Source organism: Lepidochelys kempii, chromosome 10, assembly GCF_965140265.1.
Source record: "Lepidochelys kempii isolate rLepKem1 chromosome 10, rLepKem1.hap2, whole genome shotgun sequence".
Lineage (NCBI taxonomy): Eukaryota > Metazoa > Chordata > Testudines > Cheloniidae > Lepidochelys > Lepidochelys kempii.
Genome location: NC_133265.1, coordinates 65,374,971 through 65,391,288, shown reverse-complemented (window position 1 = coordinate 65,391,288; position 16,318 = coordinate 65,374,971). Strand labels below are relative to the sequence as shown.

Here is a 16,318-nt window from a genome sequence, read left to right as displayed (position 1 = left end):
CTCCCATATAGCCTTTCTATTCTCTTTTCATCTCACTCTCATCTTCTTAGTCCTACAAGCCTCTCATGTTCTGAATAGTGGTACTTCTTATATACAATGAGGCTCATATATACTCACATCTTCATTTGTGCATAATCCGTGACTGTTTTGCCAAGGTTATCTGTTTCCTGTATCTTTAATATTTACAGTTGTAATGTGTTGTTAGTTTACATTAAAAGAGCTACCTACGTACAGTTCCTTCTTCTGCTAGGAATGATATGGACTGGTCCATGCCTCCTCCCTCCGTGCCAACGTACCGTTCGGTCTTGGTGCAAATTTCTGCAAGTTCCACCTAAGGAAACGTTGGAAGTAAAGCTTGAGTCAAGATAAAGGATGCATCACATACAGTGACCGACTGAGGAGGACAGTAAGATACCTCTGAGATCACCCTTCCCCACACATTCCTTATCAATGGACTGTGCTTTGGATGCCATGCAAGTCTGACCCATTCTCACTGTAAGATGGTATCATCATATAGTCTTTCTCCTTTTGCTCTGAACCATGCCACAATCTCTCTGACTCCACTGTAGAGGATGGCACTGGACATTTATCAGAGTCTCCATTCTAGCACCAGTCCTCCTTCCATTTCCTCCCCCATCCCATTTCCACACCTCTGTCTGAAATTGTGCTGCAATACTGACGGAATACAAAGTATGCTCCCTGGTAATTTACGTAATCCAGATAATTCACCTTACTATTTGTAATGTGTCGGTTTCATAACTAGAAATTACCGATTTGAAGCTGAACTCATGAGATTTATTACTTTTGCATTTTCAAGAACACTCACAGAGTTTTCCCTAATTAGGGACCTGATCCTCCAGTGCTCCCGTGGGCAAAATTCCCAATAACATCGATGGGACTTCAGCCTTAGTAAAGAATGCATGATCAGGTCCCCACAATAAATCATCTAGGGTCTGGCTCTGACATTCTTACCCTGAGACTGCCTTATCTGACAAGTAGCATCACTGCCCGTCTCAGAGGCACAGTTCCTTCTAAGCGCTGCCCTATGCACAGGGCAGCTGGCAATGCCACAGTCTAGTCCTTCGAAATGTATGATGATCTCATTTTACAAACCAAAAATGAACAAATGGTTAAAGGGCCAAATTCTGCCCTTTGGTGTGTGTGTGGCTCCCAGTGAAGTCAATGGGAGCACTATGTGTGCATCCAAACCCAGATATCAGCCCAGTGTGTTTTGGGCAGCTGTGTGTAGCAGTTCCATGACTGTTCAGGAGCCTGTTAATGTCCTCAGCTGTAACGTTCTTTAAGTAAGTAAGTAAATAAATAAATAAATATGGGACTCAGGCCTTCCCAGTGCCAGTCTGTCAGTGGCTCCTCTCCATTCCCTAGGGAACGTGCTGTCTAGTCTGTGTTCCACTCTCTGACATAAAGAAAAGGAGTACTTGTGGCACCTTGGAGACTAACCAATTTATTTGAGCATAAGCTTTCGTGAGCTACAGCTCACTTCATCGGATGCATACTGTGGAAAATACAGCGAGGAGATTTTACATACACAGAGAACGTGAAACAATGGTTGTTACATTACACACTGTAACAAGAGTGATGAGGTAAGGTGAGCTACTACCAGCAGGAGAGCAGGGGGGAACCTCTTGTAGTGATAATCAAGGTGGACCATTTCCAGCAGTTGACAGGAATGCGGGGGGGAGGGATACACGGGGAAATAGTTTTACTTTGTGTAATGACACATCACTCCCAGTCTTTATTCAAGCCTAAGTTAATTGTATCCAGTTTGCAAAGTAATTCCAATTCAGCAGTCCCTCGCTGGAGTCTGTTTTTGAAGTTTTTTTGGTTGAAGAATTGCCACTTTTAGGTCTGTCAGAGAACACTTCAATCTCTCTGGTCACTCGATTACAGACCCAAAAGTGGCAATTCTTCAACAAAAAAACTTCAAAAGCAGACTCCAACGAGGGATGGCTGAACTGGAATTAATTTGCAAACTGGATACAATTAACTTAGGCTTGAATAAAGACTGGGAGTGGATGGGTCATTACACAAAGTAAAACTATTTCCCCATGTTATTCCCACACACACACACTGTTCCTCACACGTTCTTGTCAACTGCTAGAAATGGCCCACCTTGATTATCACTACAAAAGGTTCCTCCTCTCTTCCCCCGCCCCCGCTCTCCTGCCCGTAATAGCTCACCTTACCTGATCACTCTTTTTTCAGTGTGTATGGTAACACCCATTGTTTCATGTTCTCTGTGTATATAAAATCTCCCCACTGTATTTTCCACTGCATGCATCCGATGAAGTGGGCTGTAGCCCACAAAAGCTTATGCTCAGATAAATGTATTAGTCTCTACGGTGCCACAAGTACTCCTGTTCTTTTTGCGGATACAGACTAACATGGCTGCTACTCTGAAACTCTCTGACATGACACCCTAATCTACAATTTCTGTAACCTGTAAACACCGGAGTGTTTGTGTGAGGCTTCATCAATGTCTTAGCGTGTTTTGACACCTGTAGGTGACATGGTGCTTTAGAAGGGGAGAGTTTTCATGTTATCACTGCTGTAAAAGACACTTCACAGCAAAGACATTACTCCAGCCCCTGAGGCACCTTGGGAAATGCTCTAAGAACATTTTATAACAAGGAGTAAAGGGGAAAGCTTTCATGGCCTTGTGCATCACATGCCCATACCAGCTCATTCCATCAAGCACAGGGTAGTCAGCATCATACTTGCAACAGGGAAGAAAGGAAAAGAAAAAAGACTGTAGCAAAGCAGCAGCATGATCTTCAAACCAGGAGCAAAGTCAGATTCAGATCCCCCAGCAGGGACCTGAAAGAAGATAAGCAGCAGAGTGGGGACATTAACCATCTGTACCACACAACTGTAAAAGGTAGCAGATAAAGGCAGTAAATCACCATACGTTGAGGGAGGTATGTGTGTCTGTCTGCTCATTCACTCAATTTACATAAAGCCACTGGAAACAGACAAAGCTGTAAAGTACGTGCTCAGAGCTATGCAATCAGACTGAGTGGCTTGTAAAGCACTAAAGGTTGATTTACTTGGCCCACAGTGCTACTTATGTAAAACGCTCAATAAACTTCAGGTTGATAAGGAGTTCTCAAAAACCCATCACCAAACTACTCTAAAACTGAGCAGATAGGAGCCCTTTGAGGCAAACATCAAGGAGAGTTCAGATTGTCCTCAGAGCACCATATTGGTGCCACAGTGTAAACAGACCCACTTACACCAATCTAAAGACAAAGGGGTCTGCTTTGCCATGGATGCCCAGGATCTTATAGGGGTAATTGATCACTAATGGGAATCAGACAGCTAAATCCCCTGCGCAGCAAATAGCAAACAGCCAGGCCACAAGCAAAATTTTACCTGGTGTCCCTTCATATATTTGAAAGATGAATAACAAATAGGGATTGTGCCTCCTTTTCTTCTTGATGAAGTATTAAAAAAAAGACCACACAAACAGAAGTGTCCCTCGCTGTTTGGGGGTTTTGTTTGTTTGTTTGTTGTTTTAACTTTAAATGTATCAGGAATGTCAGGCCTTAACCGAAGTCCATGTTCTCCCACTCCCCACAAAAAATTAGAAATAATTTGTGAATGAAACCTTACCATGTAACAGTCCACCCAATATTAATGATGCCCTTTTTTCTCTTAAAATAACCAATGAAGTATTTGCATAGTAAAAAAGACACACACAGACCCCCAGCAGACACATGCACGCACACACACAATGCAGCTTGTAGGTGCTCACTCTTCTCTGCAGCTGGAACGGTGTATATTCTCAAACATCCATGTGCTCCCCATCACCAGGGTGAGCCACACAGCTATACTGCTCCCTCCCTTCTCCTCCTCTCCCAAGGCAGCAATACCTCCTCGCTTGTTTTTGCAGCTACTTGTAAGGAATATTGGACTGGGGTCCAAGCAATGCATCAGCTGGGCAGCAGTGGAAATCTCTCCACAGTTTAGATGCACACAACCGTCCCATTTGAAAATCTGATGTCTGTGTAAGATCAAGATTTTGTGCCCTGAAATATCTAGGTACAGATTTGCGCACACATGTTTCTAATAATGTAGCCTAAAATGCAGCTCTTGAGGTACTTGTGCTGTATATTTTGCTCTCAGGCATGGCAGGCAGAGAAATGACTGTGTTTCATTTGCAGATTTTGGGAGGAAGCATAGCAAAACTCAGACTAGGCAATTCTCCCTTTGCTTTGTCTGGATACAAGTCATCGCCTTCTGCACAGATCCTCTACCAGTCAACTTTGTGAGCCTTGTTTACACTTTTAAAAAATGGGGGGGGGGGGGAGGGCTTGCAGCTGTGGAATGTTAACAATTAGCACACTGCCACCCCAGTCCCTTCATATGTTCCAGTGATCCATGCCTTGCTAAGCATTGGTTCTTGCTTTGCCCCAGCCTGCCAGTTGTCCAGCTGCGTGTGCTGGACATACAGCACTGCTGGAGCCTTGAGCAAGGTTTTTTTTCTTTTTTAAACTCAGCCAGGAATGGCAGGACCACCAAGGAGGACCTGGCAGGGGTTGAAGAACCCTCTCCAAAAGACAGCCTAAGGCTACCCTGAATGACTTGGTTTCTAATTTAAACAGGCTCAGGCCTACCCAGACTGGCCTTCTACTTGTGGTAGCAGAGGGATGGGACTAGAGCGGGTGAAGTAGTCATTTGTGCAAAAAAGCAGTTTTTACTCATTACGGAAGCAACCAGCCAAACATTTGCTTTTCGGTAAAACAAAATTCAGGGAAGTGTGACTGGAATCCTGGAAGCTGAACAAGAGATAGGGAGACACAGAGTTCCATGGCGTGCAGAGATTTTATATTTAGAAAAGAGGGATGGTCTTGTGACTCAAACAGTGAGCTGAGAGCCCAGGTCTCCAGCTCTATATTTGACTTCTGTGATCCAGAGTGAGAACCCTACCTCATGCGTCAGAATGCATTACTGTTTGCACAGTGCTTTGAGATCCTCAGATGGGAAATGCTATAGATATGCAAACTATTATTATTAAAAACAGGCAAGCTGAGGAAAATTAGGATCTCGGAGATAAGAGGGCTTCTAAAAATAACAGTTCTGCAGGGGGGAAAAAAGCCAGATGTGTGTGACACAGAAAATCTCCTTGCGCATGCATGAGGTAACAGTGCCATTTAGCTTTAGCCAGCCACTCCTGGCATCCTAGGTAGAAGCTGAGGGCCTAGGCAGCCACCTAGTTTGCCTATAGCTTGAGCAGTCGCTGGCCCTTCCATTTCTCTCCTATGGGTTCACCACTTCTGAGCCAAACCACAATACAGGAATGGTTCCCACACATTCAAGACCCACAACTGTTAGCACAGTTCCTATCCCCCAAATTAAGTATCTGATAAATGAAGATGTCGTGTATGACAAAATGCCAAAGAACTTTACAAACATTAACTAATCAATTCTCACAGTACCCCTGTAAGGCAGGAATTATTCCTAATTTACAGACAGGTAAACTGAGGCAAAGATGTTTGTGACATGTCACATAAATCAGCCCCAGAAGTGGAATTAGAACTTTCAGGTTTGTGATTCCCTCCCACCACTGTGCTCCTTCTCAGCAGTGCTGTCTCAACTAGTTGTTTCTGGGGCAGGTTTAAAGCTTTTCAGAGGTGATGGTAATATATGTAACACAAAAAGACATAGAAAAATAATAACATCAATGCACAAAAGGACCAGGAAAACTGCTTTAAAATCCCAGAAGCAAAAGTGGCTTCATGTAACATGTGAATTTGAACTTTCCATGCCTAATTCTTTTGAAATCCACACGTTCTAAAACCCTCTGATTTCTCCAGTACTGGCCACAAAAAAGAGAAGAATTCCAGCCACGCTACCCCACTCAGATGTGGGTGAGTGTGGTAATGTAGCTAGAATGTGAAATAATATTGCTAACACAACACATGAGTCGTAAGAGGGACACACAACCCCATTTGCATGCTATCTGGTGTAGTAAATAAGCAAAGTGGGCCATTTAACGGAACAGTAAAAATGACCAAACAACTTCAAAAAATTGTTTTCTGGATCTCAGCCTTCCAAAAAAACAGGAGAAAAATGTTCCTGAGCCCTGTGAGTAGCTAAATGGTTACTAGTTATTGAAGACCTAGGTCAGAATTCATTTTTCCTAGACGACCCTAGAAGTAATTTCACTGCATCTTCTATCATTTTTATTTCACATGACCTCAAATGACCTACATCAGTTATGTGATAATCTGCATAGGTTCACGATAACTCCCCCACAAGCACAGCTCAAAACAATCATGTGACCTATTGCATTCCAGAATGCACTGGGCAGAATATACAGCACAATGCAATGCTGTGCTATATATTGGCTGTTTAATGATCAAATGGCTATTACTGTAACCATTTAGGGCCAAATCCTGCAGTCCTTACTCAGGTGACAGCTGGGGAGTCAGAAGCCCTGGCTGGACCATGGAAGGGGAATATAAGAGCAACTGCCCTGAACTGTAATATTGTGAGCAATGGATCTGCCAACATTCAGCTCCACTGGCCAAAACTTCCATGCATGTACTATAGCCCCCCAGTACTGCAGCTGTAGTAGTGACTGAAGTAATGCCCCATATCATGAGAGAGGAGAGACATATTTGGAGGACTGGAGCTTAAGTTTGTTTGTTTTTTATTTTGTCCGTGGTTATCCCTTATGTCTTTAGGTACCTTCATGTCATCTGATCCTGACCCCAGAGCAGGCCTAGATGAGCTCCTTGGATTCCTTTCTTCCTCTTATTCCTCCCCACATCTCCTCGCCTACCTGCCACCTCCATGAATTGCTGGCACCTCTCCTTCTCCTGCTCCCAGAGACTGAGCATGTCATTCTCAGGAAACGACTAAATTCCACCACCAATCTGGTAAGCAGGTGCCTCAAATATCATAGCTTTCCAACTCCTGCTTCAAAGACCAATGCAATCAGGGTGTTAGTATCTCTTGGCAAGTTCACATGCCAGATTGGCAGTGCTTGACTTGGGGGATGTTTAGCATCAAGGAGTTATACAAGATACTGTGTTTAGCGTTTTGTTTATGCAATAAAAAGAAAATATAACTACATTTTGTCAGAATGTGCCTAATTAAAACAGAGCAAAACAACATTATCAAGAACAGAATCACAACACACAAAATTCATTGTTACTTAATGTTGCACAGAAGTTTTATCATTTAGAAACATGCAAGAGGCAATAAACTTTTTAAGCAAGCTGCTGTTTTTCAAGCACTTTAAAATTAAAAATCTCTTTTTTCAGATACCAGTAGTTGGCAAATTTGGAAAAAGCTAAAGCGGGGCACGCACATCTACCCACCTCTAAGATTATTCTGTTTCTTCCCCCCTCCTCATCCTAAATTCTGATCAGTATTTATCCATCACCAGGAGGCAATGCTTACTCATTTGTAGCCCGGATAACTTGTTCACATGTGCAGACCAGGACCAGCCTTTGATCTGAAGGAGAGTTTCAAAAAATACCTCTGTTTTTTGTTTGAAACAGTTTAAAGTTCTTCCTGATAAGGAGTAAGTCAAATCTTGGGTTACAAAGAAATTTCTACCACTTAAAAACTGTTTCATCTTTAAGCCACAGTATTTCCTATCCAATATAGACAGCACAAAGAAGTCTACCCTAAGAAATCAGATCAATGGAGACACAGTTTAGTCTAACAAAGTTGTGGGGGGAGGGGAGGTTCATTGAAGTATTTGCTGCTGTTTTTAGGTAGAAAGATTTTTCTTTTTCTAAATTCCTCACAAGGGCCGGTCAATTTTCCACCTAAACTGTTTGTTTTTATGGAAAACTTGGGTTTTGACTAAATGAAACGTTTTCACTAAAAGTGTCTGCTTTCCAAAGAAAGTCTCAAATTGTTGTTGAAAAGCTCGACACCCGAAAAGTTTTTGGTTTTCAGCTAAAAATCTTTGTTCTTCATTTTTTTTTTTTCAGTGAAAAGTTCAAATTTTCCACAGAGGTGGGAGGGGGAGAACTTTTCTCACAAGTTCCAATAATAGATTAGGGTTGGAAGAGACCATCCTTAGGAGGTCATCTAGTCCAACCCCCTGCTCAACACAGGACCAACCCCAACTAAGTCATCCCAGCCAGGGCTTTGTCAAGACAGGCTTTAAAAACCCCATGTAGGATGGAATCTAAGGATGGAAATTCCACCACCTCCCTCGGTAACCCATTCCCAGTGGCGGATTTAGAGTTAGTGGGGCCTTGTGCACAGCTTCATTTTTTGGGGGCCCCCTTGGGACCCAGCCAAAAAAAATAACATTCTCTCTTATCTTCCCCCCCCACCCTGTTTTTCATTCTTTTTTTTTCTTCATCCTCCTCCTATATTATAAATAATAGGAAGTAAATGAAAATAAAGCGAGGTACCTTGATTGGGGCAGGGGGCTCGGATGCAGGAGGGAGTGCGGGGATCAGGCTCTGGGAGGAAGTTTGGGTGTGGTGTGCAGGCTCTGGGCTGGGACAGTGGGTTGGGGTGCAGGAGGAGTCAGGGGGCAGTGTTTACCGTGGGCAGCGCAGCTCCCGAAGTGACCGTCCTACCCCTTTGGCAGCAGCTCCTAGGTGGGGGAGGCCAGGGGAGTCTCTGAGCGCTGCTGGCCGCAGGCATTGCCACCACAGCTCCCATTGGCCGCAGTTCCTGGCCAATGGGAGCTGCGAAGTCGGCGCTCAGGGCGGGGGCAACGCGCAGAGACAAACCCCCCAGCCCCACCCCCCAGGGGCTGCAGGGACATGCCAGCCATTTCCGGGAGTGGCACAGCACGGAGTCAGCGCGGGAAGGGAGCCGCCTTAGCCCTGCTGCTGGCACATCTCTGCTTGCCCCTTTGGAGGAGGGGGGCAGATGCCTCCCCCGACCAAGGGTACACAGAGATGTGCCAGCAGCCAGCCGCTTCTGGGAACGGCATGGGGCCACCAGCCATGGACTGCAGGCAGCCTGCCTGCCTAAGCCATGCTGCGCTACCGGCTGGGACTCAGGGGAAGGTTGTCAGATGAGATTTGTTCTGCATTTTGGGGGCCTCCCTGCCATTGAGGGCCCCATGCCACCACACTGTTTGTTTCATGGTAAATCTGCCTGTGCCCATTCCAGTGCTTCACCACCCTTCTAGTGAAATAGTTTTTCCTAATATCCAACCTAGACCTCCCTCACTGCAACTTGAGACCATTGTTCCTTGTTCTGTCATCTGCCACCACTGAGAACAGCCTACCTCCATCCTCTTTGGAACCCCACTGCAGCTAAAGGCTGCTATCAAATCCCCCCTCACTCTTCTCTTCTGCAGACTAAATAAGCCCAGTTCCCTCAGCCTCTCCTTGTAAGTCACGTACACCAGCCCCCTAATAATTTTCGTTGCCCTCTACTGGACTCTCTCCAATTTGTCCACATCCTTTCTGCAGTGGAGGGCCCAAAACTGGACACAATACTTCAGATGTGGCCTCACCAGTGCCGAATAGAGGGTAATAATCACTTCCCTCGATCTGCTGGCAATGCTCCTAATAATGCGGCCCAATATGGCTGTTACGGTCATCTTCCTAGCATCTCACTCTGGCTACATCACCCCTCCTCTTTCACTGCATCAAACACAGACACAACTCAACTCTGTAAGTTTTGTTTCCTCTTTGTTTTTCATATACTCACCTTTTTAAGGTATGACATTTTGTTACACTGTTTCCCACTAGAGCCTATTTCATTGGGAGTTTACTAATCACTAATTTAATTTCTTTAATCTCTGTTGGGTCCGTGTGGTGGTGATGACAATAGACAATGAATTATAATGGAAACAGAAGATCATCCACTTTATATGACTTTTCCCCACAAATATACAGACAACTGCTAAGGAAGTGTGAGAGTGAGAAGTCCAGATAAGGAAGATTGAACTGTAATAACCTCTGTTTAAGCAGGTGGACTAAGGGCCAACTACTCTGATTTTCATCCTGGGCATGGGTTGGGACAAGGTGTAAACTGGGACAGAAGGTGGCCCTTTGCATCGAAACAGGCTATACTGTCGTTTTTAATATATTACATACCAGTGACCAATCTCTTTCAATCTCACATAAACCTTTAAAGAATTAATCTCACGTAAGTTTAAACCCTTTAAAAGAGTAGGATAATTAGTGGGTGGGAGACAGGCAAATATTTGTTAGTAAAACAAATTTAGTGTTGCTTGGTTTTGTTTTGGAAAAGCACATACTTTATTCCCACAAAACTTGATATATACAAATCTAGAACGACTACAAACAAAATGAATTGACTTTATCTATACAATGATGGTATAAATTTACATTCACTTGAGTTATTTTAGGTAAGACATCTTGGGCAAGGTTAGTACATCAGATTTTGTGAATAAAAGAAAGCAAGAAAAATGACAGTGTAACAATTAAGCTCGAAAACAAAAATTCAGTTTCCTTTCTGCTTGAAAGGTAATTACTTGTGAGGGGAACCCCTATTATCTACAGCCGTGTAATAGTGCGCTACAGCCTTTAAACATTCTCACTGTCAGTGCTCCAAGAGAGCTCTTTTGATCAGAGAACTTCTGGGAAATGAAGGTATCTATGCGTATGCCTGAGCAAAAAATCATAGAATCAGGAGATGCAAAAATCCTATTAGTCCACCTAGTCTATCCCTCAGCCAATGCAGGAATGTTTCCTAATTTATATTTACCAATGTGTTGTCCAGTTTCATTTTATATGTCGCAACCAATGTGGCTTTCAGCACTTGCTTGCACGATAAAGTGTGGAAGATTTAGTGCCTGAGGAAAAACCCACTGCAGATTTTTCATTTCTTCAATGAGGTTTGGATCAGGTCTTCAGCTCATAGTACTGAAAACTATAAAGCTACAGATATAGATGACTATTTCATATGTATAGCAGCATGACATGATCATTATTCTACATCACTAAAGACATAGTTTAAGCCAACATAAATGTTCATAGTCTTTCAATCTCAGACGTTTAGTATATGATCCAATAGCATCTGGGGAGAAAAGGCCTGATGTTAAAATATATTTTGTGCATAAAATAACCTAATACTTAGAGACTAATGAAGGTTACCATCTGCCTTTGGTCTGCATGCTAAATTCCAATTACCTGAGTTTCACATACGTTTTGCAAGGTAATGATACTTATTTCCATCAGAAGCAGGAAAATATTTGTCAGATATTATCTGGATGTCGTCATAACCACAGTAATTTTAACTTGATGTCATCTGTCCTTTAACATACTTAAATGGTGTATTTCCAGTCTGGTTCATGAGAGATTGTGGCCTTTGATTACCACACAAGCTGCTCAAGTGCTCTGCTTCCACTTGATTTGAATAAACACAGTCAAACCTAACAACTTGTTAATAGCTCTGGAATTTTTTTTCTATGGTGAGGAGGAGGCCTGGAAGCTTTGATAGTGCTTTATAACAACAACATCTTAAAATATAAAGTCTACATGTGTATTTATAGATAAGCAACTTTGTTTTCCAGCACCAAGCTCAATCACCTTAATTTGACAGATACTTTTAGAATAGAAAGGAAATGGAAAAACTCTCTGTAGTAATGTGATAAAATAATCTTAAATTATAACCATTGCACGCATCAGTCTACAACTTCAAGTCACTTTATAGACATTCATCCTCACAAAAACTCTGGTAAGGTAGTTGACTGTTACCCTATTTTACAGGTAGGGAAATTAAGGCTAGATGGGAGGTGACTACAGGCACAATTCTAAGACCCTTCCTCACTGCACAGCAGTTTCAGAATCAGGGTGGGATCTTCAAAAGACATTGGTGTTGGCCTAACTCTTCTCCCATTGAAGGCAATGGAATTTCTACCCTTGGCTTTGGTGGAAGCGGAAAAGGCTAATGCTGAATGCTTTTGAAAATTCCACAGCTAAATTCTCAGGGTGAAAATCAGCCGGGTGCGAATGGTCAGCACGAAGTCCCCAACACACTAAAGCCCAGCTTTAGCGTCGGCACTGGGGACCTACGGTTGTATACGTACACCGCAGAAACGTTTAGATTTTGTTTACACTGATTTGTGTACTAGTCCTGTGGGCAACATACTGATGTTTATTTTTGTGTGGTCTAAAGCCTCCAAAGTTTTTGCACTCCGTTAAATATGACATGATGAGCTGTGCAGGAGAAGACAGAGATCCTTGGAGCGCATGCTCCCAGAAGCCTTCACCTAGCTGTTCTATTTCTCCTAGATGTGATTGGCTTTGTAAACTTGGGATATTGATTGTTTCCTTGTTTCTCTGTCTGTCTAATTTGAATTCCTTGGGCTGTTTGGGACCAAAGAGTCAAAGCTATTCTATTGCTTTATGTATCCTGAGGCCTGAACAGCTGGAAATTTTCCACCTGCTCAGCCAGTGTGCTTTTCTCTTTTAAAAAACAAAACAAAACAAAAACAAAAAACAGACTATTATGTCATTTACAGTGCACAGTGTAAACCAACCACAAAACTTAATTTGGTTTCTCTATCCTTCATTTCATATTTCTCTTTCCTCTTTATTAAGGGCACTGGCATGAAACAGAACCTTTGCTTTTTAAGGATTCATCCACTCCTGCTGCTTACCACATGAGACTTTCTGTGAAATTACAATTAATCACTGTGAAAATTATCCTAAGGTGTCATACCCAAAATTCTGATTGGTCTCCATATCTGAAATAAATCCTTAGCAAATGCTAGCAGTGCCATCTTAAAAACCCAGTGTTTTCTCTTCTGAAAGGAATTATAATCCTGGTCCAATGGAAGTCAATGGAATGAGTCCCATTGCTTTCAGCATGTTCTGGATCAGGCCCTGGGTTGTGCAGAGGCTTACTGTGTATAACTTAGCTGAGAAAATGACAGAAAACATTGCTTTTCTGTCTAAAGTTTCCAGAATTAGTTCACAAAGATCCTGATCCTACAGCCCTTACTCAAACAGGGTGAAATTGACCTTGTTCAGAAGATGACCTCAAGGCCTATGAACGACTTAAATCCCAAGTAAACACTAGACTTAAGCTTGTTTAAGCCTTCCGGTGGCTTTCTGTACAGGGGTCTGTTTATCCCACATGTAAGTCCTGCTGAAGTCATATTGATGGATCAAAATGGATTTAGACGAGTGGATGGTACTTTCTCTTCTGTGTACAACAGACTATTTTAAGTGTGGTTCTACACTGAAAAGTGACTCTTAAAACAGCATCCTGCAATTCTATTTTTACTGTCTCTCAATGATAGCCATAAGCACGGAACACACTCTCCTTCCCCCCCTCCAGATGGCATTGTCAGGTAGACATTTTTCAGACTAAAGCCACATTTAAAGCCATGTGTCCTCTGAATTTCCCTTTTTATTAAAACATCATTTACTTATGTGAAACACTGAATCCAAGATTAAAATAATGCACTTAAAATAAACACAAACACAACACTTTGTGCTACCTGTGCTATTCACTTGAGCTGCAAAAATGACGTTCTAATGTGCAAAGCTTATGTCATCTTTTCCCAGTGTGCTGCATTGCAAAAGGGGAGAACACTGGCCTTCACAAACCGACTCCCCTCTTTCCATCATTATTTCTAATGGCCTAGATTTTCAAAAGTGACTCGTGATTTAAAGTGCTTCCGTTTTTGGGTGCCTAACTTGAGACAGCAAAAAGGGGCCTGGTTTTCAGAAAGTATGGCGTGCTCACCCAAAAATCACTAGTCACTTTTTTTAAACATTGAATTTAAAATATAAAACCACCCATTCTCAATGTTGATCTACACAAAGCAAAATATTAAGACTTTAGCTGTATATAAAACTAGATTAACATTTTCATTTAAACTGAAATAATGATCCCTAATTCAATATTCTAAGGATTTATTCAATTAGAAGAGTATTGAACCAAAAAGCTAGAAGATATAAACCAATGTAAAAACAACAGATCCTTGTGCCAAGATAAACACATTGAGTTAATTCACAAGTCAAAACTGCTACATTATAAATTTTGATTTGAAGATCCCTTTCATAGTTATAGTATACCAACCTCTTGACTAATAACACTCAAAATTAATGCAGTTAGTGATTGATTCAAAGCCCACTGCAATAAATAGAAAAACTCACTGACTTCAATAGGGCTTTGGATCAGTTCCTTAGTCAGCAAATGGACCCAAGCTCATATAAGAATTTGGCAGCAGGCCCTTTTTGTGTAACTTCCCTGCCTCAATAACTGAAACAGAAACACAACAAAAACCTGAAGCTAAGTCCTAAGGTCCGGATCCTCAAAAGTATTTAGGCATCTAACTGATCACAGCACTATGGTTCAAAGGCGCAGTCATAAACTCTATGGCCCCCATCCTGCAAGAGAGTTGCCAACTTTCTAATCACACAAAACCGAACACCCCTGCCCTGCCCCTTCTCTGAGGCCCTGCCTCCACTTGCTCCATCCCCCTCCCTCACTCACTTTCACCAGGCTGGGGCAGGGGGTTGGGGTGTGGGAGGGGGGTGAGGGTGCCGTCTGGGGGTGTGGGCTCTGGGGTGGGGCTGGGAATGAGGGGTTTGAGGTGCAGGAGGGGGCTCCAGGCTGGGGGTCGGGGTGCAGGAAGCAACCACCACATCCCTGCGACCCCTAGGCACATGGGCGGCCAGGGAAGCTCCGTGTGCTGCCCTTGTGCCCACAGGCGCCACCCCCACAGCTCCCATTGGTCGCAGTTCCCAGCCAATGGTAGCTGCAGAGCCAGCACCTGGGGTGGGGGCAGTGCGCAGAGCCTCCCTGGCCGCCCATGCACCTAGGGACCACAAGGACCTGGGGGCCGCTTCCAGGAGCAGCACGGAGCTAGGGCAGGTATGGAGCCTGTCTTAGCTCCAGGCCCCTACTGTGCCGCCAACTTTTAACAGTCCAGTCGGCAGTGCCGACCGGAGCCACCAGGATCCCTTTTCGACCAGGCATTCCAGTCGAAAACTGTACACCTGGCAACCTTACCTGCAATGGGACTCCACATGGGAGCAGGGGCTACACAAGTGGATCACATCACAGGATCAGGCCCAAAATGATCTAGTTTGATTTCCAATTGGTATAAAATCAGCCACGGAGCAACTAATTCCACATTATTAGACAGCATACTTGCCTAAAATAACAAAGTTTCACTTTCATAAAATGTATGTAAGTATGTTTAACAATATACCAGGAAGCATACCAGAGGTGAAAGTAAGCCGGTACGCCCCAGTGCGGTGCACCGGTAAGAGCCGGTGCGCCATACCGAGACCAGCTTTCCCAGACAGCAATTTAAAGCCCTGGGGTAGTGGCGGCGGGGCTCCGGCGGGGATTTAAAGGGCCCCAGAGCTCCAGCCGTCGCTACCGCCCCGGCCCTTTAAATCCCCGTTGGAGCCCTGCTGCCAAAGCCCTAGAGTAGCAGCGGCAGGGCTCCAGAGCGGATTTAAAGGGCCGGGGTGGTAGCGGCTGCCAGAGCCCCAAGCCCTTTAAATCTCCGCCTGAGCCCTGCTGCAAAGCCCTGGAGTAGCAGCGGCGGACCTCTGGCAGGGATTTAAAGGGCCGGAGCTCTGGCAGCCTCTACCACAGCAGAGCCCCAGGCCCTTTAAAGCTCTGCCAGAGCCCAGAGCCCTGGGGTAGCGGCAGCAGCCGGGAGCTCCCAGGGCTCCTCAGTGATTTAAAGGACCCGGGGCTCCGCTGCGATTACGGCAGCTGGAGCCCTGGGCCCTTTAAATTGCCCCCGAGCCTCTGCAGCTGGTAGCTCGGGGGTGATTTAAAGGGACCCGGGCTCCCAGCTGCCACTACTGCAAACTGGAGCCCCAGGCCCTTTAAATCAAGATTTAAAGGCCACGCCCCTTCCGGTTAAGGCCACGCCCCTTCCGGTTGAGGCCATGCCCCCTGCTCAGGACTCCGGCATCCTCTAACTTACTTTCCCCGGTAAGTCCTCTAACTTACTTTCACCCCTGAAATACACACAGTCCACAGTACAAATGCAAACCCCCTGCAAAGTGCCGTTCTGTTTCTGTATTCCATTTCTTATTCTTCTCTTGCCTCATTCTTTACAAAGTACGCTTGCAAGAAATAGGATCTTTGCTTAAATATCTACATCATGCATGGACCAAATTTTTGAAAGTAGTTTCATAAATTTACACCCAACTATTGCAGCATGAAAATAATTGAACATCCATCCATCTGATTTGTGTGAACAAGTGCAGGTTTAATTTTTTCAGCTTTATAAATCCAATCCTGAAGCCTTTTGAAATTCAAGGCTGACACATCTTGTTTTATTGGTAATTTATTTGCACATAATCCAGGTCAAATCATTGGGAATTATTCTATTAACGTCATGGCATTGGAT

The 16,318-nt window shown here is 43.9% G+C and overlaps 2 protein-coding genes across 7 annotated transcripts in view; one reads left to right on the top strand and one right to left on the bottom strand.

The window, feature by feature from the left end:
• The window catches only part of FAM227B (family with sequence similarity 227 member B), a 211,676-nt gene extending 204,616 nt beyond the window's left edge, over window positions 1–7,060 (top strand). For all 3 annotated transcript variants that reach the window (XM_073303962.1, XM_073303960.1, XM_073303961.1), the window contains one exon: window positions 6,711–7,060. In XM_073303962.1, the coding sequence (XP_073160063.1) occupies window positions 6,711–6,823 (113 nt within the window). In that variant the 3' untranslated portion in view covers window positions 6,824–7,060. The remainder of the gene's footprint in view (window positions 1–6,710) is intronic.
• The window catches only part of GALK2 (galactokinase 2), an 82,624-nt gene that overhangs the window by 39,299 nt on the left and 27,007 nt on the right, over window positions 1–16,318 (bottom strand). For 3 of the 4 annotated variants that reach the window (XM_073303964.1, XM_073303966.1, XM_073303967.1), the window contains one exon: window positions 233–331. The exons of the other annotated variant lie outside the window; for it this stretch is intronic. In XM_073303964.1, the coding sequence (XP_073160065.1) occupies window positions 233–331 (99 nt within the window). The remainder of the gene's footprint in view (window positions 1–232; window positions 332–16,318) is intronic. 4 annotated transcript variants of the gene reach the window in all.